This window comes from Clupea harengus, chromosome 26, assembly GCF_900700415.2.
Source record: "Clupea harengus chromosome 26, Ch_v2.0.2, whole genome shotgun sequence".
In the NCBI taxonomy this organism is placed as follows: Eukaryota; Metazoa; Chordata; class Actinopteri; order Clupeiformes; family Clupeidae; genus Clupea; species Clupea harengus.
The window spans coordinates 12,292,264-12,314,140 of record NC_045177.1 but is presented as its reverse complement, the minus strand read 5'-3'; the positions used below and the strand labels follow the sequence as shown (position 1 = coordinate 12,314,140).

The window sequence follows — 21,877 nt, the reverse complement described above, 5'->3', positions numbered from 1 at the left end:
GCATTGTTTCCTTTAAGAGTGTTGTTTTCATGTGTCAGTTGGGTTATCTGTGCATTTGCCAGGTTGAGCTTCTTAAGCATTCGATCCACTTCAGCCAGTCTGTCCTGAGACTGCAGCCTGTCCACCTCATTCTGGAGAGCTTGAACCTCTTGCGACCGTTCTTTTAGGGCACGACTGAGGTCACTTAAACCTGTCTGTGCAAACTGGAAAGCCATGCTCATGGCTTTGTTGGAACCATATGCTTTGGCCATGTCTTCCAGCATGAAGGAAAGGTTTGTGGTAGCCTGGAGACCCGACTGGGTATCATTTAGCAAATGTAACTAAACCCCCACCAGTCCTACTATAAAACTGGAGCATTCAACAACTAAATCTGTATACCATCGTAGTGGTAGAAATAGAATACAGCGCTTCCATTTTCTAAATCAAATTTCTTTATTCAAGGAAATACACAAAAACAGCAACTTTGCAGAGCTGGCGGAAGTCCAGAATGTCCAAGAGAAGCCTTCACATCACTAATAGAAGAGCCAGGAGATCCAACAAGGGTGCCCGCATCCTTCTGAGGAATGTAAGAGTCCTTCAAAAGGCCTCAGCTTGGAATTCTGGAAAAGGTGAGGGGTCGGTGGGAAGGTCTAGGAGGTTCGTGGGAAGGTCTAGGAGGGTTGGTTCCAGCTGCAGCAGAAGGGAAGCAGTTAACTTGGACCTCTGCCTCATCTTTCTCCTTTTGCGCTTCAGCCTAAGGACAGAAACAATCATTAGTTTCACAAGCATTAAGTAGGCCTAATCAATTGATTAATAAAATACTACTTAATCTTAACACAGTAATTTATTTTTAAAAACACGCAGATGTAATAATAACTCACCTACCCACCCACCTAAGCTCAACACAGGCATTGATTTCTAAACATACAGATGTAATATTAAAGGACTCACCTATGCATTCGCTTCTTTTTCCACTGGGGGGGGGCAAAGATGGAACACTAAGGTTACAAGTTCTCTATGGTTTGAGGAGTTAACTACCTACAGCACCTCTCTAGGTCTACTAAAAGCTCACATATGGCAAAAACCTACAATTTTATGCAAGACCTATGGTCACATGTTATATGGCTAGCATGCTAGCTGACTGGACAGTCATGTTTGCTTGCTTCTTAGCTACCTGGACGTTGAGGACAAAACCACAAATATTGTGCACCAAGATCTTACAATACCACTAGTCACTTTGCACCCACTCGCAGTAATAATCGTGTTTTTCAACGAAACTTTCATTAACAGCGCACTAGCCAGAGGCGCTAGCTACAGGTTGATAAAATGCACAGGATTCTTTAACGGGGAATAGATTATCTTACCTTCCCTCTCATGTTTGGGAGGAGTGTCTGTTGAACAAATAAATACAGTTAACAAATGTGTCGTATGGCTTTTAATAATACAGGATAAAACTGCATTGTTATAAAAACCTCCAAGAGATTTCTATGGAGGCCATTTACTCACCTCAAAAAGATGGCACCGACTCCAAGAGAACGCTATCACGTGAATGAACGGTATTTATATGTTGTGTGTCGTCATAAACAAGCGCGCCACGAGATTCACCGCGGGAATTGTAGGCTGCTGTCGTCAAATTTACAAACATGTCGCTTTGACGTGCGTCGGCGTAGTCGCCATATTGGATCAGAAGTAAACAAAGACTGTGTATTGACGATGCAGACTTGTAACTCGCTTAATTCTAAACCGATTTTCGCAAAATTTGGTTTGTTATAAACGGGAGAAAATGAGCATGATACTGGTTACTGGTTAAGTTCAGTCACTGGGGTCAGATGAAATCAGCTCCATGCCAAAACATTGCCCTTCTTAATAGCCACAGCCTCCTTCTGGAACATTCAGGCTGCCATCTGGATAAGCAAGTGTTAATTGTTTAGAATTTCAGGTTTCGTGGATGCTTCTGATTGTGATGCTTCTATTGAAGTTAATCTTCCAGATCCTTTCTTTCAACTCTCAACTTGAATGAAGAAAATTTACAATTAATTCATTATCATTTTAATGTCAGTTTGTTTATACAATGCATTTCTAGAGGTAATATGTGGAAAATTAAATCAGTTTTGTGCCTTTACCTTTATCCTGTCAATAGTTCAGATGCTATTTGCACTTGGTGCATGATGATTACAGCCATGGTCTGCGAGGTAGCATAGGCCATGTGTTTATTATCTTTGCAGATAATTAAGAAAACACAAACACACTAACAGATGCATCGCGTCTGATCACGTTGAATCGAAATGTGTTGAATCAAATTGTGTCAAATCACAATAGAAGTGAATCGTATCGTATTGCATTGTATCGTATTAATTGAACTTCCCTTTCAATTCAATGAAGCCTAAATTTAAGATGTTATTGATAACATATCATAAATACAGAGATGGAAGAAATCTCTTCACAAAAATTGTATTTAATATTCCAGACACCTTGAGACCTTACTGGAATATAAATTCTATGAAATTTCAATAAAATAATCACATTTAGAGAAAGATCTCTAAGTCTAAAAAAAAGACATATGTACTGTATCTGAAATCAGTAAATTGTTTGTTGAGAATTCAAATATACATAGGCCTAAATACCTACATTGGCATGTGCAGTGCAATGTGCAAGATGGGCACAACACATGTATTGGGCTTCATCATTACCACAACACAACAAGCTGAAAGTAACAATGCAGCAAACAGGCCACATTAGCCGTTCAGTTTTAAAGCATTTGAAGTTGACAGTTACAAGACCTGATGTAAGTCCACTGAGTGATGAGTTAGCTGGCAAGGTTATCTTAAGTGAGCAATGTAATCATGTCAAAAATAGTGACCAGTTGGTGAAAGACCGTATGAAAGTGATAATGTGTGCACATAGCACAATACAAAGACAGTACTCTAATAAAACCACCAATATGAGGCCAGAAATAAAAAGTCTTCATTATTTTCTGATGGTATACACTATTGCAGTTTGATGTATTAAAATAGATTTGTAGACAACACAAGTTCTTTATAAGTCTCCTCTTGATAGCACTGGGGACATTGTCCTGATTTTAAAAAAAAGAAAAAATCTTTTTCAAGCATTCATTATCATCTCTTTTTCTACACGTGTCAAATTCTTGTTTGTCTTTAAAGCATCATTCTTTGACATCTGCAAATTAAATACAGAAAGATTCACAAAGAGAACAAAGTGTGTGTGTGTGTGTGTGTGTGTGTGTGTGTGTGTGTGTGTGTGTGTCTGCACGCCTACCTAGCTTGTGCTATGCGAAGAGCTCTCTGTCTGCTCTGAGAGATATCCATCTCGAGAAGGCGTGGGAATGATGTTGGTGGTACCCTAAGCATTACTGACTGTTTGCTGGCCAGCTGCATGTTGTCCATAGTAATATTGAAACTCCATGTGGCAGGAGCCCTTGGTTTGCCCAGCTCCCTGAGGGAGAAAGAGGTCAGATCTGCATTATGACTTGTCACTCTGCTGCTGCATTGAGATACTGCACACAAAGATAACATTGCACTAACAAACAAGTAATTATTCACATTGTATGCAAAAATCTGAACTCCACACAATGTTCTTCATAAGTACTGTATAGGTAATAGTATCTTGTATTTATTTTGCTTGAGACTTTTTACCTGACATGTGGCTGCGGAAGAGCACCCAGTTTTGGTTTCATAAAGCAAGATAAAGGTGTGACACGTGGTTGGGAATGACGGTAACGGTCAACATTCAAAGTCAACTGGGGTTTAATGGTTCAAATTGCTGTTTTTGGGAGTTGTCAGCACAGACATATGGTTTGACAAGATTCACACCCAAATCCAGCTCAATCTACAACCAAAGAAACAAATCAGTTGATTGCAAAGGTTCAGTGGGGAAGAGTGGACAAGAGCACAACACGTAACAGACCTTTAGTACACCCGCTTGAAATAACACTATTTGTGATAATTTACCCCTTGCAACATTACCAGTAAAACTAATGGCTTATAACTTGATTATGTCCATTTGAAGAACTGCAAATGTTAATTACCACCAATTCACTAAGGTGGTGATTCCACTGTGAATTAATGTCATGCTTTCGGCCTAGTTTATCCCCTTACCTGTCTAAACACATAAAGTGTTTTGGCTAAACAGGTTCGGCGCTGGTCTTCAATGGTCATTTGCCTCCCTCTCCAGCGTTGCATCACTGAACTCTGATACCCCTCCATTTTAGTCAGGAAGACATAAAGATCTCTCAGTGCTGGTCCGTCATTATGCTCACGGGCAGAAACAACCTTGACATTTAGATTGCTCCTGACAATATGACATCGAAACTGATTCAAAGCATGTCAATCCAATACCACCGCAAAACCACAAACTACATAAATCGAAAACATTAGTGTACTGTTGCGGGGTGTCTATACCTGACTTGCCGCAGGGTGTGATGGGCAATGAACTTCCTCATGAGGCAAGCAAGTCGCATTTCATTAACACTTAGACTGTACTTGATGAGGTCTTTGGCAAAGTAGTATAGCTCTGTGGATATGTGCTTATTGAGTAGTGCCTGGTGCAAGACTCTCAGATTGGTCATTTGGGATTCCACGCTCAACTGGTGCTTCCCTGTCCTCATCTCCTCTCTCATGATCCTCTTCCCCTCTAACCCAATTTCTTTCTCATAGCGCTCCAGAAGTTCCCTGGATGGTTTGGCATCAATTTGTGGGATTTCAGAAGGCTGCTGGGGGTTGATTTTCACAATTGGGCTATTTCGCACCTTTTCCAGTATTTTAGGAGTTACCTCTTCTTTATGACTGAGCTGTCTGATCTTGGGTTTCTCAGAGGGTAAAGGGGGCAAGCGATGCTTTCCAGGATGTCGCTGCTTTTCTGTGTCAACTTTGGGCTTAGGGGGTTTGTCGTTGTCTTTGTCCTTGTCTTTGTCCATCTCCACCAAGTTTTCGCAGACCAGACGCATCTTGCAGGACTGCTCCTTGCCCTTGGTATGGATGTTCTTCAGAGAGCACTTCCCGTCCTAACTGGCACTTCGACTAGTGCGTAACTTGCAATTACAGCAGTTACATTTCTGCACTTCTTTCTTTCTTTTTTATTTCATTTTGTTATATTTCTTATGTAAAGTAGTATTTATTTATTGTTACACCAGGTTCTATTGCTCGTAGCTTGAATATTCTCTCCCTTGTACGTCGCTTTGGACAAAAGCGTCTGCTAAATGACTAAATGTAAATGTAAATGTAAATGTTCTGCACACTTTCAGACACATTCTCAAAATCCTCCTCACATGTATTAAATATCTTGTTTATGTCTTGTCGCATCTGTCCTGGCGTGGCTGTGTTGTCTAAATATTGGTCCTGCTTAAGATGTTTATCCATTACAGGCAGATGTAGAAGGCCGGAGGGGAAGCTGATATTCATGTTGGAGGTGATCTTTTCAAAAGTAGTACGAAGGCTGCTTTGCAGAGAGAGGTAAAGCTGAATTGCATCATTGGCCTCATGGGGATCCAGGCCCATTGGTTCCAATTGATCTGGCATATTATCTCAAAGGATTCTTTCATGAGGTCAGAGACATAGACCTGGAAGGTACTCAACAGATTTCTGCTCTTTTCTACCTTTGCGAAGACACTGACCTTCTCTGGCACAGGCGACTCTTCCCTAGATACATCCACTGGGCCAGCTACTGGCTCATCACAGTTCTCACCTATTTTCTTCTCAACATAAATTATCTGAGTCACCTTTGTTGGCTTCTCTTTTTCCTGTTTAAGCATCTTGCGCTCAGGCTGGCTTGGTTGCTCAGGCTTGCTTAGTTGCTCAGGCTTGGCTTGTTTTGGAGTTGGTGCAAGGACCTGGGGATCCACAAAATATTTTTCGTGAAAGGCTTGGTCCTGCAGTCCCTCAATCTGTTTGAGGAGCTGCGCATTGTTTCCTTTAAGAGTGTTGTTTTCATGTGTCAGTTGGGTTATCTGTGCATTTGCCAGGTTGAGCTTCTTAGGCATTCGATCCACTTCAGCCAGTCTGTCCTGAGACTGCAGCCTGTCCACCTCATTCTGGAGAGCTTGAACCTCTTGCGACCGTTCTTTTAGGGCACGACTGAGGTCACTTAAACCTGTCTGTGCAAACTGGAAAGCCATGCTCATGGCTTTGTTGGAACCATATGGCCATGTCTTCCAGCATGAAGGAAAGGTTTGTGGCAGCCTGGAGACCCAACTGGGTATCATTTAGCAACTGCTCAGTTGAGGGAGGCTGCAGCGCCTGTATTTTCAGCACCATGTGAGTACTCACACGGCTCTCCCTCCACCAACACCAAGTATCACCTGGCTTCCTGCCTGAATTTATGAGAAAATGAAAACTGAGGAGGGGGACAGTAATAGAGAGGGTAATCATTTGCACAAAAACCTTATATACCTGCAGGCTTCTCTTTTGCGGTCTTCTTTCTATTCCCGCTAAAAATAAGGTCACAAAGCTTGTGGAGACGCATGACACCAGTCTCAATACTTGACATGGACTTCTGGATCATTGTATCCTGCAATGCTACCCATTTTCTACCAATTTTTTTCCTTCCATTCAACTTTCCATTAATGTGCTTGGATACAGCACTCTGTGAACAGCCAGCTTCTGTACACTATCCCACTCTAGCAGCATATCAACTGTGTGTTTGGAGACAGTGGGATTGTTTTTCCTTCAACGGTAGAATTTCTACGCTGTGGAGAACTCAAGTTTAGTGAGTGACTCACGAACGAATCAGTATGAAAGAACGGCGAACATCTCATCTCTGATCAGAATGAAGCTGGTGAATTGATATCGAAGTGAAATACAATAAAACACAATAGAACTGGGTCATAGATGTGCAAATATCACAATTTAATTGACATTCTGAAGGACAGGTCACAGTAGGGAATTCAACCAAGCCCTGGTATATTATATATAATAGAATTATATAAATAAAAGTATTATAAAATGATATACACACACACACACAACATTACGATAGTGTGTGTGTGTGTGTGTGAAGTATGTCAACAGTTACTATATCATTACATGAATGTTGAAAAAAGGATATTGTGGTTTTGGACATGTTATTGCTCAACATTAGTGTAATCTTTCCACCAATGAAATAAATGATTGGTTCAGAGAAAAGTATAAAAATATTCAATGATGACAATTATGACACTTATATCTCATACAAACTTTGTGCTTACAAGAAGTATGCTTTCATTTGACCTAGTTATCGATTCAACAGTGGAATTGAAGACTCCTGTCTCTCCATGTCCATGTAGGCTACTTCACGCTGCTGTCAGCTAAAGAGCATACTTACAGGTCAAGATTATCAGACACTTTCAGTCAAATTGTGCAAAATATTTCAGCTCATGAAAATCAATGTCATTTCAATTTGCCTGTCTTAACAAGCAGTCCAGTTAAGCCCAACCTGCACTTGCATAGCTGGATGAATAAACTCATGGATAAATATTATTTTCTTAGTTAATAACGCTGATGTGTTGCATACAACAATAGTTATTACTGACATGCCTTTCTCTTTTTTCAAAACACAAACACTAGTGACCATGCATCATTTTAAATAGTTTTAAATATAAAATATTCTTTGGATTTTATATGTTATACTTTCAAAAGTGATCGACGCCCCTTCCCCCTGAAGATGACTGCTTATATTACAGACCACATCACAGACAGTTACCCGCACATACAACCGATAAGAATACAGACATGAGCACATTGCATCATTTCAAACGGTTTGGTGTCATTTATTGCCAGACTTCCCTTCCATGGTAGTATCTCTCCAAGAGCTCCATTCTTTTTTCATTTTTATTTCAGTCATTACCTCATTGTTTCTGTATTGCCAGTAATGTAATCTTATATCAGTCTATCAGTCTATCTGTTAAAGTGCAAACCCTTCCAGCACCCTCAAAGACAACACAGCACCACAGCATGCAAGAGTTTGAACATGATGGGACAACTGACAAGACAAGTTTCAGTTGAGTGAAACATAAAAAAACGAGAATCAGATATTTAACAAATGTACTGTAAATCTCCTGCCTGTCCTTGATACGTGTGCTAGGAGACATGGGATAGCTCCCACGAGAGGAGTAGCAGGGTTCAAGTGACACTGGGGCCAGGGTGAAGGGTTGGGAGCATGAAAACCAAAAACAATTCACTATTTTCTGATTAATAACACTGACATTTCTCTACTCTTAAAACTCTTTAAATAAACACACTCATGACATTCAAAAAATGAACTTCGAAACCTCACGATACTCCCAAGTCCATCATGTGACATCATGCCTGTGTTACTCAGACAAGCCACGTACGCCGCTGTCAATATATTGATGTATAGATTAATTGGCTACCAGGGGACGTTGGATTGCTTGCAGTAGCCAGGTGCCGAATCAGACAGAGATGTGTGGCATGGCAATAGCACCAGTTCCAGATTCGGAAACATTATCTGACGTCAGAAATCCCCCTTTCAACCACAGTGCTAGTCAGTGGGGGAGTAGAGGGAAAGAAACCCATGGCTATTCATCTGGGATCGCAGTATTGGATGCCAAAAACAAGTAACATTGTTTGGATTTCTTGGCTTTATTTATGTCAAATGCACATGTACGTGTGCTTATAGCAGAATCTCATTTACCTCATAAGATTATCTCCCCAAATGTTCAGCCCCCAGCCACCTTTGGTTGGTTTGGGTTAGTGCTAGGTTACCTAAAGAGGCGTTATGAGGAGTTTTCAACCCTATGGTAAAGGTTAACCATCACAGGTGTGTGATCAGTTTTGGCTGTAACCTAGGGAACAGATCACAAATAGTATGTGATTATGATGTCATAAACATTAGTTCCATTTGATGTAGTGATGAAGTCAGAGCACATTTCACGTGTCTTGGATGTTAGTGTCATTATTCTGGATTGACATCCAAAAACTCACTCTGTTAGGGCACAGCATTTGTTTAGAACTCATTCCTGAAAGGGTTAAGATGAGTTTTTGTCTAGCTAGCTAAGAGCCAACACACACACCTTTGTAAACAACAACATCAACACAACAGGCACTGATAAAAGTTAGCTAACTTGCTAACTGATGTATTTCGATGATATATTCAGCAACGTCATGTTGTCAAATCTGTTCTCACAGTATCACAGGGTTTCCAAGCTAGAGCACAAAACTAGGGAAAGGTCTAGGTAGTTAGTAGGGTGTAGTTAGCTCTCCTTCACTGAAACATGCACCAAACAGTAAAACCTGCAAAATGTCGCTTTAATCATGTTTCACGTTATAGGTATGGTAATCAACCCCCACACACACTTCCAGCATCCGTAACACAACCACAACCCCTGCCCACCCCCACCCCCACCCCCCTTCACATACACACACACACACACACACACACACACACACACACACCCTGATCAAGATGTCAAGACTAAACACAAAGCAGACATCAAAACTTGAAAGCATCCAGACATCCCCATCCTCTGGCCTCATGACGGTGTGTCGTCCTGGTCTGCCTGTTGGGAGGGGTGGAGGTGTGGGGTGGTGGAGGCTGAACCGGTCCTCACCCGCAGGAGCCGCAGCATCTCAGCCAAGTGTCCCTCCAGTGCAGTAATGCGGCTGCTGAAGGCACGCATTTCCCCCCGCAGCTCCTGCCGCAGCTCCAGCAGCGCAGTCTGCACGTCCAGCCGCTCCGCCGTCACCTGGAAGAGGCGCTCGCCCTCCCCTGCCCCCCCTGCTCCCCCTGCCCCTGCTGCCTGCACTGGACTGCAGTCCTGAGGTGTTTGGGTCACCCCTTCCCCAACGCTGTCCAGACGGAGGTCACTCTTAGTGATGCCACTATCACATGAATCTGTTTTCTTGAGCAAGATGACTTCATCATGTGCCTTTGTCCTGTCTGGCAGCGTCTCCATGGACTCTGCTTTGGCCACAGTGACCCAGGTGTGGTGGGGGTGCTCGCGCTTGCCTGGCGCCTCCTTGAAGCGGCCCCACCCCCGACCCTTGGGCAGCTCGGCTGACTTTACGCTATCTGGCGTGCCGTAGGGGGCGTCGAGTTTGGCACGAGCGGTGAGTCTGGTGGTGGAGGAGGAGGAGGTGGATGATGTAATGGGGGTGGAGCTCTCTGTGACAGTGATGATGCTCGTGGATGGGATGACTTCACAGACCAATGTGGTCTGCTCCGAGCGAATGCAGCCCTTCTCCACGTCGTTCCCCTCCAGGATGGCCTGCCTGGCCCTCTCCACGCCGTTCCCCTCCAGGATGGCCTGCCTGGCCCTCTCAGCGGCCAGTCGAGCCTCCCTCTGCTGTCGGAAGCGCTGGAACAGACGGCGCACTGGGTGGTCTGGAGGGAAGTTCAATGGAGCGTCATCCTTCCTCTTCAGCCTCTCCTCTTCCTCTTCCCTCACATCACTGATTTTCCGGAAAACAATCTGCAGAAAAGCAAGACACCATATAAACTTTACAACTGAGTTCAATAGGTCAAGATCATTGAAAAAGAATTGCTGATGTTAGGATACAAATGTTCCCTGTATTTTTGCACTCAAAACAATCATTTGCACTGTTCTGGTTACGTAATCAACCCAAGTCTGCCAAATGTCACTGTTTGAGGGTATGGCTACAGTGGTGTTTTAGGAAGTATTAATAAACCACCTTTAAATCAAAGTGCTGTACTGAATTAAAAACAATATTCACAACCATTCAAACAAACAAACAAATAAATAAATAAATAAATAAAGAATAACAATAATAGCAGACTATAAATAATTATAAACAGCAAAACAAAGAAAAGAAAATGTCTCGATGCATTCATTGAACAGTTGGTCACTAGTTTGACTCATTTTCAAAACCATTAATAGAAAACAAGAAAAACGACCTGTTGTTTTGTTTGTAATTGTGAGTTTGATTATAGTAATTACAAAATAGAACAGATATTTGAAATTGCACCTACAATCTCATAATCAAATGACGGGTAAGGCTCAATAGATAATACCACGTACAGTACCAGTCAAAAGTTTGGACACACTTTTAACGTTTTTGAGAAGTGTTTTCTTTACTTTCATTATTTTCTACATTGTAGATTAATACTGAAGACATTTAAACTACGAAAGAACACATATGGAATGATGTTCTAAACAAAAAATGTGTTATCTACCATGTAGGAAATAACAAAAGTAAAGAAAAAACTTCTAAAAAAATGAGAAAGTGTGTCCAAACTTTTGACTGGTACTGTATGTCTTGGTTATAGACTTCTGCTGTGGAATTTGCCATCAGATAAATCATCACCACTACAGATGTGTGGTGAAGAGACCATAGACATGCTATACTGGCATAGGCTATGATTGTGTGGTGAAGAGGCCATAGACATGCTATACTGGCATAGGCTATGATTGTGTGGTGAAGAGACCATAGACATGCTATACTGGCATAGGCTATGATTGTGTGGTGAAGAGGCCATAGACATGCTATACTGGCATAGGCTATGATTGTGTGGTGAAGAGACCATAGACATGCTATACTGGCATAGGCTATGATTGTGTGGTGAAGAGATCATAGTCATACTATACTGGCATAGGCTATGATTGTGTGGTGAAGAGGCCATAGACATGCTATACTGGCATAGGCTATGATTGTGTGGTGAAGAGGCCATAGACATGCTATACTGGCATAGGCTATGATTGTGTGGTGAAGAGGCCATGCTATACTGGCATAGGCTATGATTGTGTGGTGAAGAGGCCATAGACATGCTATACTGGCATAATCTATGATTGTGTGTTGAAGAGGCCATGCTATACTGGCATAGGCTATGATTGTGTGGTGAAGAGGCCATAGACATGCTATACTGGCATAGGCTATGATTGCTTTGGAGACCTACGCCAGCAGTAGTTTTGCAATGGCTCAAGAGGCTAGATCATCAGTTGGAATAGCTGAGACTATTAGTTCAGAACTTAGTGTACAGAGAGGGTTTTCTGCCCTAAAGAAAAGGAGATTCTGTGCCGAGCTTGGATTCTGTAAAACAAGCACATCACCTGACGCACGCTTGGAATCAGAGGTGGCCAGCGCTGTTGCAGAGGATGAAGGAAGTCTTAAGGGCTTAAGTATACTCAAAAATCTCTACTTTTGTGTAACAATTTAATTTTATTTAGCGTAAATCCATCATTTATTTATTGAATTGTAGGTGCATTTTAAAATATGTGTTCTATTTTGCGATTTTTTTTTTTTTTTGTAATTTGTTTTGAAAACGAAAATGTGCACAGGCCGTTTGAGCACCCCTGAGCAAAATAGGCACTTCTGTTCAAGTGAAAAGCAGAGCATACAAGCCCTGCAGTAAACCTTTTATTTCAAGAACTTCAAACCTAAAAATAATGGCATGTGCAAAACATTGGTCACCCTTACACTTGTAAAGTCTAAGAACAAAACATTAGCATTAGACAGAGCATCTGAATGAAGCTATTTGAGACCCACAAAACAGCAGGATTTAAAAGCATATTTAAACATTTTCAGCTTGCAATTTCCGGTGACCAAAATGTTGCTAAAAATGACTGGTAGTGGTAAGTGTTGAAGTCAAGAGGAGTTCTGGAATACCAAGAAGACTTTCATATGAAACTGCATGTCTGCTGGGCAGAAAGGCAAAGCAAACCTCTTCTATGACTATGAACCTCTTCTATGAAGCTTTAGCTGACACAGTGCACACACAGGGTTACAACCACCAAAGATGTCTTTGGAGAAAAAAGATGAAAAGACCCCCTTGATAAGTGTTCAACATGCAGGTGAATCTACTCTTTGCTTTGGGGTTTTCTAGGGTTAGTGGCACAGGAAACATCATACGGACAGAGGGAAGAATGGATTCCACTAAATATCAGCACATTCTGGATGCTTTTACATTTGAAATAAAGAGGGGCACAAGGATAGCTGTTTGGATAGCTGTGGTTTCCAATATTTAATATAATATAAAATTAATATAATCTTATTAATATAGTATAATTTACATAAAACACAAAACAATTATATTTAGGAAGAGCCTGTGACATTCAATAAGGACAATATGCAAATCAATAGTGGGAAATGGAAATAATAAAATGCTGTATGTGGGTCATGGTCATGGTCAGGATTTTCTGTTTTCATGGATTTAATTTGATGTATTAGCAAACATTATGTGTGATATACGCATGAATATCTGAATATATGCATATGATATCTGTATGAAAGGTATCTAAAGGTAGAAACAATATTTACATCGAGCAATAACCTTTTTGGCCCCAAAAAGAGAATTGCTTAGTGTAAGATAAATTCAGTTAAGTACAAATTTATTAACAAAACTTATTGTTATTAACAATGCTTAGGCCTTACAGAAATCAGAGTCCATGCTTTATACCAAGTGTATCTTACACAAAAGCCTGAGAGACAGAGGCTGCAGTCCATCTGGCTAAGCAAGGTCAAGTCAGTGGCAATTAGTATGTTTGAAGCTCGGGCGGAAGATGAAATGTGGGGAGTCTCTGGACACATAAGACAGTCTGCAGATGGGAGGAGAGGCGCTTACAAAGCCATGATTGTCACCCAGGAATGATGTGTTATTGCTGAGAAATAGGTGTGCGGTGGTGCCAGTCTCCGAGGGGCGGACACAGGAGGCCCAGAAAATGACCTCATTGGGTCAGGACTTAAAAGTCCAGTTTCTCTGTACCTGTCCTCAGAATGCATTCTCCGGCTCTGCTTGATGGTACTCTGTGTTAAGTCAAGCAAGTTGTATTGTGTCAGTATATACCAGTAAAACTTATCTTGTAACAACTAAATGCTTCGTATGGTGGTCTCTCTCTAAACCAACACACGAGAGTAAAAAATACTTATAATGCAGTTAGGCCCAGCAGTAGAATTTCATACTACTTTCTAACTGTCTAATGTTCATGAGCTCAATGTAAGTTGTTTTGAGATCATTCAAATGTTGAAATCTTACTTGTATTTCTATTATATCATACATTTCATGAAAGATATATTGTAGAATTGTTACCCTTTACTGGGCTGCTCACACTAAATTCAAGTCACAACAGTTTAATAATCAAAATAATAATAATAAATGTTGTTGTTGTATTATCTCAATACAGTTATTGTTCAATTATTTCGATTAGGTTTCTTTGGATAAAACCATAAACTTTAATGTAAACTTAAATGTACAGTCATAGAGAAGCTTGTTCCTGCTCTATAATATGACCGAAAAGGTTGTCAGTGCCGCAACTTACAAGGCTGCTCATCTCAGAATTGTTATATATAAATATATATTACTGACATATAAATTACTTATATACATTTCTCCTGCATGGCTGAGTTTTGAGGCCAGTATGGACGCCACTAGACATTTCTGAATAGGGAGGCAGAGTGGCAGAGTCTTCACATGGGGTCTGAAGGATCCTCTCAAGTAGAAAACTAGCCGCAGAATGTCTGTTCATTATTAATGTAATAAGCAAAGCACATTTAATTGATAAAGGAAGCAATGCACAATAAACTAAAAAAGACCAGGTTGGCACATAGTATCTCATCACAATTTGCAATGCCCACAAATCTACTGGCATAAATGCTTTGCATTTGATTGTGGCCAAGAAAATCTCCTTTCTTAAATAAGTTGGCAGCATGACATTACTTCACTTTTCAGGTGACCATTTAAATATTTGATCAAATAATCTTTAAATGTTAAAAACTATCGATTGAAAGCTTCTGCAATGTACTCATGTATTTCCTTTTTTTTATCAAGGTCCATCATATCTTCTCCTGTTGGCCTGTCAGTCTCCCTCTCCATCTTTCTCTCCTCACCTTCTCATAGTCACACAGAATTCCATTCAGACGAGCTGAGGCGTGATATTTCTGTGTGATATTTGTGTGTGATATTTGTGTGTGATATTTGTTATTATCCTTCCTCTCACCAGACTGCAGCACTCCCCCCAAAATAGGACAAGCCACGCCCGTGGAGGCCACAGTGATTAACTGAAGTAACCGAGTCATAAAGCTCAGCTCTTTTCTGTCTGATTTATTATGGAGCCGCAGCATATTTTCATTGATATGGAATAAGTGATTTTGGTAAGCATAAAATAAAATCTCTGCCAGTGTCTGAGTCATGAAGACGAATGTCACAGTAAATGTTAACGGGGTATTTCCTCATGGATTTGTACTGACCTCAGCTATTGTTACTAAATGAATGCAAAGGTGCAAAATCTGAGCAGTTTTGATCAGATAAAAAAGATACGTTTAGAACTTAGATTTGACACAAAATGGATGATGTACTGTATTGGGTGCAGTTCCACATCCACACCAAAAAGGAGATATTAAAAGCTCACCCTCTTCCTTAGGTTGTAGGTCAGATGCAGGTTGCGTGCAAAGTGGTTTGAAAAAGCCGTGTAGAACTCTAGAACCTTCTGCAGTGCGTCACGCTTTATGATATGGAGGTCACAGTATGTGAGCGCGCGCACATTCGCACAGGACTGTGCCAGAGTCAGCTCCTTCCAGAACACATCTCCAAAAACATCCCCTTTTCCTGAAAGGAGAAACACAAGTCTGGGTGAATGTAACAGAATTCCATGCAGTTGCAATAATAATAACAACTTCAAACTACAGATGGATTTTCCGCAAGAACATGCAAGTGATTGTGGTACAGCAGCAGTGGGCCATTGTATACCGTAACCTAGGCAATTTCATGGATGCTAACACTTCACTCTACGAAAGAAAGGTTTGACTCTCCACCTGTTGGATAAGCAATACATATAACCTAACAAGGAGCAGGGCAGTGATTCTGTAACACCTATAACCCACGGACATCCTGGCCCTCAATGGACATTGTAAATGAGTTGATGGTCTCCATTCATTGTGTGCAATGCACCTTACTGAGATCTAGGAAGAACTCGACCACTTCGTTCCTCCAAAGAACACCTGCTGTCTTTGCCTTCTCTCCACAACAAGAGATGCCAATCAAGAAGAGTTTAGAAATAGAGTTCAGAGCTCATCTGTCATTCTAATCTATTTGTTACAAGTCCTACCATTTTTATATTATTGTATTTATTACTATTGTTCATTTTACAATGAAGTGATATACAATATTTTTATAAGCATTTTGCTGTATAAAGCTTTGACTGTTGTTCATATTGGGTTTTTCGTTTTGTTGATTTGCAGGTCACTTTGGACAGGAGTGTCTCTCTCCAGTTGATGCAGACGAGCCAAAGGAGGAAGAAGAGCAGGCTCTCGCTCTCACACCTGCAGATGCAAACAAACTCTCTGACTGTCTGATGCCAATGACTGCCTAAGATGTCTCAGTAGCCAGGAACACACCACTAACCGAATTAGTCACCTCATTTTGTGAATAAATGCTTTGACTGTATACACTGGTATATTATTTAATGTTGCACAAGAATGAATGATGCCAACCTCTTCTACTCAGAACTCCTAAGGCCTTCAACCTTAACTTGCTATTAATAGCGTACCTTTGGTTGTAGTTCTTATCTAAATTATGAATCAGAGTTCCAAATTGATAGCTTAATATATTTTATGAGACTGATATATTAGATTGATTTATGACACTGATTTGTGGCTGACCTTATGTTGAATGGTTGATGCCTGTCCAATCGGGTGAGTTCACCAACATATTATTGGTGCTGTTGTCAGACTAGTATCAATGTTGTCTTGGTGGCCCTCTTATGCTATCCTGGTGGCCCTCGTGAAGACGGATTTACTGTTTATGCACAATTGCACCTACATTTATCCAGCACCCGCTCACAAGGTGAGATACCTACATTATTCTGGCGCCCATAATGTACCGACACTGATTACAAACAGCCTAAACCTTTTACATATGATAATGTAATTTCACAGATCTGCCAGGAAGAACAGGGTTGTGTTAACAAATTCATCAGCCAGATTCTCTCACAGCTCATAATGAGGCCAAAGGGTGTGTGTGTGTGTGTGTGTGTGTTTGTGTGAATGAACAGATGTGCATGTGTAATGGAAAAACTAATTTGCTCCTCAAATCACTGAAACATGAAAGTTCTAAATGCAGAACCTTTAATCGACATTAAATATTAACACTCAGTTTTCAGTCCCAAACACACGCCTGCCAAAGACCATTACGTGCAAAAGCCAACAGCTGTGTTACTCTTGAGCTGTGGAGCAAGAGAGCATACATATTTGATTCTCATCAACTCTTTGTGTCTCCATGAACCTGACTGTATCAGTCCTAGGATCTTCCTCAGGGGTCAGTGGATGTACACCACTCTGGGTATCTGCGTCATTCTTCTCTTCCTGCATCATCACCGTCATCATCATCGTCGCCAGTAAATCGAAATGTTCTAAACATTCTAAACATTCCACCTCTGGTGCCTCCCTGTATGTTTGTAAATAGTCCTGTTGTTTTGGGGGCAACAGTTCACCAAACAGTTTTTGCTCTGATTAAAAATGGAATATTGGGGTTAACCACCATTTTACAAGTCCTATTCATTGTAAGAAAAAGACATTTATGAGCATATCCAGATGAAATGTTTCTTTTTAAGTTACATTATGTCTGGGATATTGTGTTCATCAGACTGCGAGACACAACTGACGTGTTTCTTTTGGATTTCTGTATAAGCTGCAGTATGATGAAGCATTTGTAGCAACGCTTTTGAAATGTCATGTATACATCGATCTCTGGGGGCGAGAAACCGTACTATAATATACTTTATACCACAGCTTGGTTGAATTTCCTATTGTGACGCGTTCTTTAAATGTAAAGCTGCATCAACCACAACACTGCTGCTGAGCCTAAAAGCATTCAGTAGTCTGTGTCAGTGCAATATTATTAACACATGTCATTATAACTCTATTTGATCCAGTATTATAAACACAAGTCATTATAACTCTATTTGATCCAATATTATTAACACAAGTCGCTATAACTCTATTTGATCCAATATCATTAACACAAGTCATTATAACTATTTGATCCAATATAAAAGCCAGGTGATGGCAGTTCCCTTACAGTCTTTACATCAGGACCTCAATCTCATACTCTCATCTTAATCTCAATCTCAATCTCATACTCTCTCTCTCAATCTCAATCTCATACTCTCCCTCTCCCTCTCAATCTCATACTCTCTCTCTCAATCTCAATCTCATACTCTCCCTCTCAATCTCAATCTCATACTCTCCCTCTCAATCTCATACTCTCCCTCTCAATCACAATCTCATACTCTCCCTCTCAATCTCAATCTCATACTCTCTCTCTCAATCTCATACTCTCCCTCTCAATCTCAATCTCATACTCTCCCTCTGTTCTGGTGGGTCATGGCTCCTCTCCCATGTTGTTAAGCTAAGGAATTTGGGGTTTTCATTAGCTGTCAGTTATAATCATCAAAATTAGAAGAAATAAACACTTGAAATACATCAGTCTGTGTGTAATGAATCTATATAATATATGAGTTTCACTTTTTGAATCGAATTACTGAAATAAATCAACTTTTTGATGATATTCTAATTTATTGAGCTGTACCTGTATATATGCACTATGACAAGCTGACATTTTTTTAAAGTTTCCGTCAGGTTTCAGGCAGCACCACAGCACTGAAACGATTCTTCCGAAGGTCTGCCAGAATGATGATGCTGGTGGGGTATATATTTTGTTTATTCGTTATCGACATTTTGTAGTGCAAGTTTGTAATCAGAGTCCTCTGCTTCTCCTGTTCACTGTGGTGTTCCTCTGGGAAGCATTCTAGGACACATTATCTTTTTGTCCTCTTGTCCTTGGATGGCATAATATGTATTTTGATTTCTATGCTGACGATGTTCATCTCTACCTGTCCTTTAAACCTCATGAGTCAGCCATGAGGCAAACTATCAATATATGTAACTCTAATTTTAATAACTAGATATCCAGAAACTCCCTCTAGCTCAAACACCTCATACGCAGAGGTATTTATCATGTGTCCAGGCCACTCTTTTAACCATGTTTAACCATTTCTTTTTTTTTTCATTTCATTCATGACATTTTTTATTAATTTGTCATTTTTATGTCATATTTTACTGGTTATTGTGTATTAGAAAATGAACTATGTGTGTAGTGTTTTACAAAAAGTCTTTTATGAAATTGAAAAGGCTGAGAATTACCTGGCAGATTTGGTGAGGGATTTAGCTGTTTTGCTGTTTTCCTGACAGGTCACGTGTAAATATTTTGTGTGTACGCAGTTAAAAAAACTGTATACTTAAGTCAGAAAAAAATCTTAACCTCAAAAGGCCTAACAGAGATAGGAGTGCTTTAAATTCATCACACTGGTGTGTATTTATTGATCGAAAAAGTCTAACCACATGAATAGCTGTGTTTGCCATTTGACACAAAACTGTGATTTTGAAAAAAAGGATTATTTAGTTTTGAATCTCCATCTTGCAGGAGATATGAGGTGCTTTTGCATTTTGTGTGAAACGTTTTGAAAAAATGAGACCTAGTTTCAGAAAACCTGTGTAAGCAAACAAGAAAAACCCACATTATTCTCCTAGCTTTAGAAATACACACTCAAATCAGCATTCATGCACCGGTATTCTCTCTTAAAGAACATATAAAAACTCACCCAAGATGGCAACGACCTCATCATCTTGAATAACCTCTAAGGACCCTGATACCACAAAGCAAAGACTGTCCACGCTCTCGCCAGCGTGATAGATTAGGTCACCAGGGGCGCTGTGGCTGGTCTGGAACTCCATGGCGAGAGCACGCAGACAACCATCACTGGCCAGGCGGAAGGCAGGGTGTTCTTTAAAGACCTTCCGGTTCAAGTGAACACAAATGTCTGCACGCATGTCCTTGGGGCAGATCTGCAGCACCTACAGGGCAACAGTAGAAACCCTCAGAGTCAGATCAGAACACACATGAGAACACTGGGAAACCCTATACTGTATCTCAGAAAGATATATCATAAACACTGTGAAACCCCATACTGTATCTCAGAAAGATATATCATAAACACTGTGAAACCCTATACTGTATCTCAGAAAGATATATGATGAACACTGTGAAACCCTATACTGTATCTCAGAAAGATATATGATGAACACTGGGAAACCCTATACTGTATCTCAGAAAGATATATGATGAACACAATTTAATTTAATTTAATTTAATTTAATTTAATTTAATTTAAAATGTTAAAATGTTAAAAAGTTTTCTATTATGCTTATGTTAATTCATTTTTATTTTATTGTATTATTATAGTTAGTTTTTAATATGTTGCCACTCTGAGATTCTTTTGAATGAAGAGTGCATTACAAATAAAATAAATTATTATTTTTTTTTTTTATTAACACTGGGAAACCCATATCTCATAAAGACTACTTCATCTTTTCAATCAGCATTGTGTAAACAGTAAGTACAACGATGCCACGTGCCTTCTCTGTATCAATGCCCCTGGACATGGACCAGGTGGAGACTATGTAGTCCATCACTCTCTCACTTAGGCCCTTAGGGACCTGGTAGAGCTGCAGGAAGTCCCGGACACTGTTCAGCATTTCATGGTACCGGTTGGTGTTGGCATACATCTGCTGGAAGATGGTGGTGACGTTACCAAAGATGGTGGCGTACAAAAGAGCTGAGGGGGGGAAAAGTAGCAAGAAGGCAGGATTAGCACCACACCAAGGAAGAGCACACTAACACATGATTAACACTGCTCATGATTAACACTAACTCATGATTAACACTGTTCAGTGAGGTGTAGGTACATCAAGCTCTCCACTTCAAACCTCAGCACCCCCATTCCTACCACAACATTTTTGTTGCCAAAATATCAATGTAAACTGAGCATTCCAAGGGTCTTGCTTCTTGGCTTCAGGTATTCAAATACATTTCTTTACCGTATTTTCCAGACTATTAACCACACCGTATCAAAAATGCACTACAGTATTTTATGTAAATTTATAAAACAAACCTCTGTATTGACCGCACTCCTGCATTAACTACGGTTTATTCAACATTACGCCATCCTGTCACGTAAAACTAAATGCCATGTTGTTGTGGTGCGAGTGCTATGGAGTTTGATTAAAAATTCACAAATTTCACTCGATTTCTCAAATACATTTCACACGATTCACAAATGTATTTGTGATTCACAAATAAATGTCACACGATTCACAAATGTTAAAGCTGTTACATTTATTTACAGACTTACAAACGAGCATTTACAAACGCTTCATATTTGTGAACCTCCCTGGATTTATTTGTTGATTTTTCAGGCTTTCCTGACGTAGTTTGATTGACATATGCATTTTTTCAAAAGGACATTCTCTGCAGCATATTACATCGTCGTTCTAGGGTACATCAATTCTTGGGTATGATTGAATGTAGCCACACTGCATTACATCTGTGCAGTGTCCAGTTATGTGGACTACTACACTATAACGGACATCTCCATACAAGTGATTACACAAAGAGGAACCCGTGTTTCAATGGCATCTGGTAGTTGCCCACCAAGTGGGAATATAATGTGCTTACCTTGTTAAACCCCTAGTCATACGCGACTGAACAGCTTCACCTGACATGAAGTTCAAACCGCACAAAATCCCAGAGAACTCACTTCCTGTATAATATGATATACATTTGGGGAGCCTTACATGCCTACCATATTTGGTGTGTGCAAGTGAAAGTATATGCTGTTCACAAGACTCAATGTGATATGGTTGACATATGGACCAAGTCTCTGTCCCTGAGTCGGGCCAGGACTGATGTGTGTTTCACATTTCATGGGGTTTCGCCCACGGAATCCACCTCAAAAATGGCCAAGTCTTAAAGAAAAGAAAGAAATGAAATAATTAATTAATAATAATAATCTTTACAGAAACAATAGGGCACAGTGTGCACAGTAAGAAGCAACTCCACCCAACCACCCTGTGCTTACGGGACATATTTAAAACCTGTAGAT

General features: G+C 40.3%; 1 protein-coding gene and 1 long non-coding RNA gene across 2 annotated transcripts in view; both read right to left on the bottom strand.

Annotated features, from left to right (window-relative positions):
• Positions 1 to 413: 413 nt before the first annotated feature.
• Positions 414 to 1,546, bottom strand: LOC116219893. The gene is made up of 4 exons (XR_004163345.1): positions 1,486 to 1,546; positions 1,344 to 1,370; positions 931 to 953; positions 414 to 733 (listed from the first exon to the last, which is right to left on the bottom strand). It is a non-coding gene; the product is annotated as an uncharacterized LOC116219893 (long non-coding RNA).
• A 7,834-nt stretch (positions 1,547 to 9,380) lies between these two features.
• Positions 9,381 to 21,877, bottom strand: part of kcnh1b (potassium voltage-gated channel, subfamily H (eag-related), member 1b) — a 26,714-nt gene continuing 14,217 nt past the window's right edge. Inside the window, exons 8-11 of the mRNA XM_031563545.2 lie at positions 20,352 to 20,551; positions 19,538 to 19,790; positions 15,290 to 15,486; positions 9,381 to 10,399 (exon numbers count right to left, since the gene is read on the bottom strand). Coding sequence (XP_031419405.1) covers positions 9,461 to 10,399; positions 15,290 to 15,486; positions 19,538 to 19,790; positions 20,352 to 20,551 — 1,589 coding nt within the window. The 3' untranslated portion in view covers positions 9,381 to 9,460. The remainder of the gene's footprint in view (positions 10,400 to 15,289; positions 15,487 to 19,537; positions 19,791 to 20,351; positions 20,552 to 21,877) is intronic.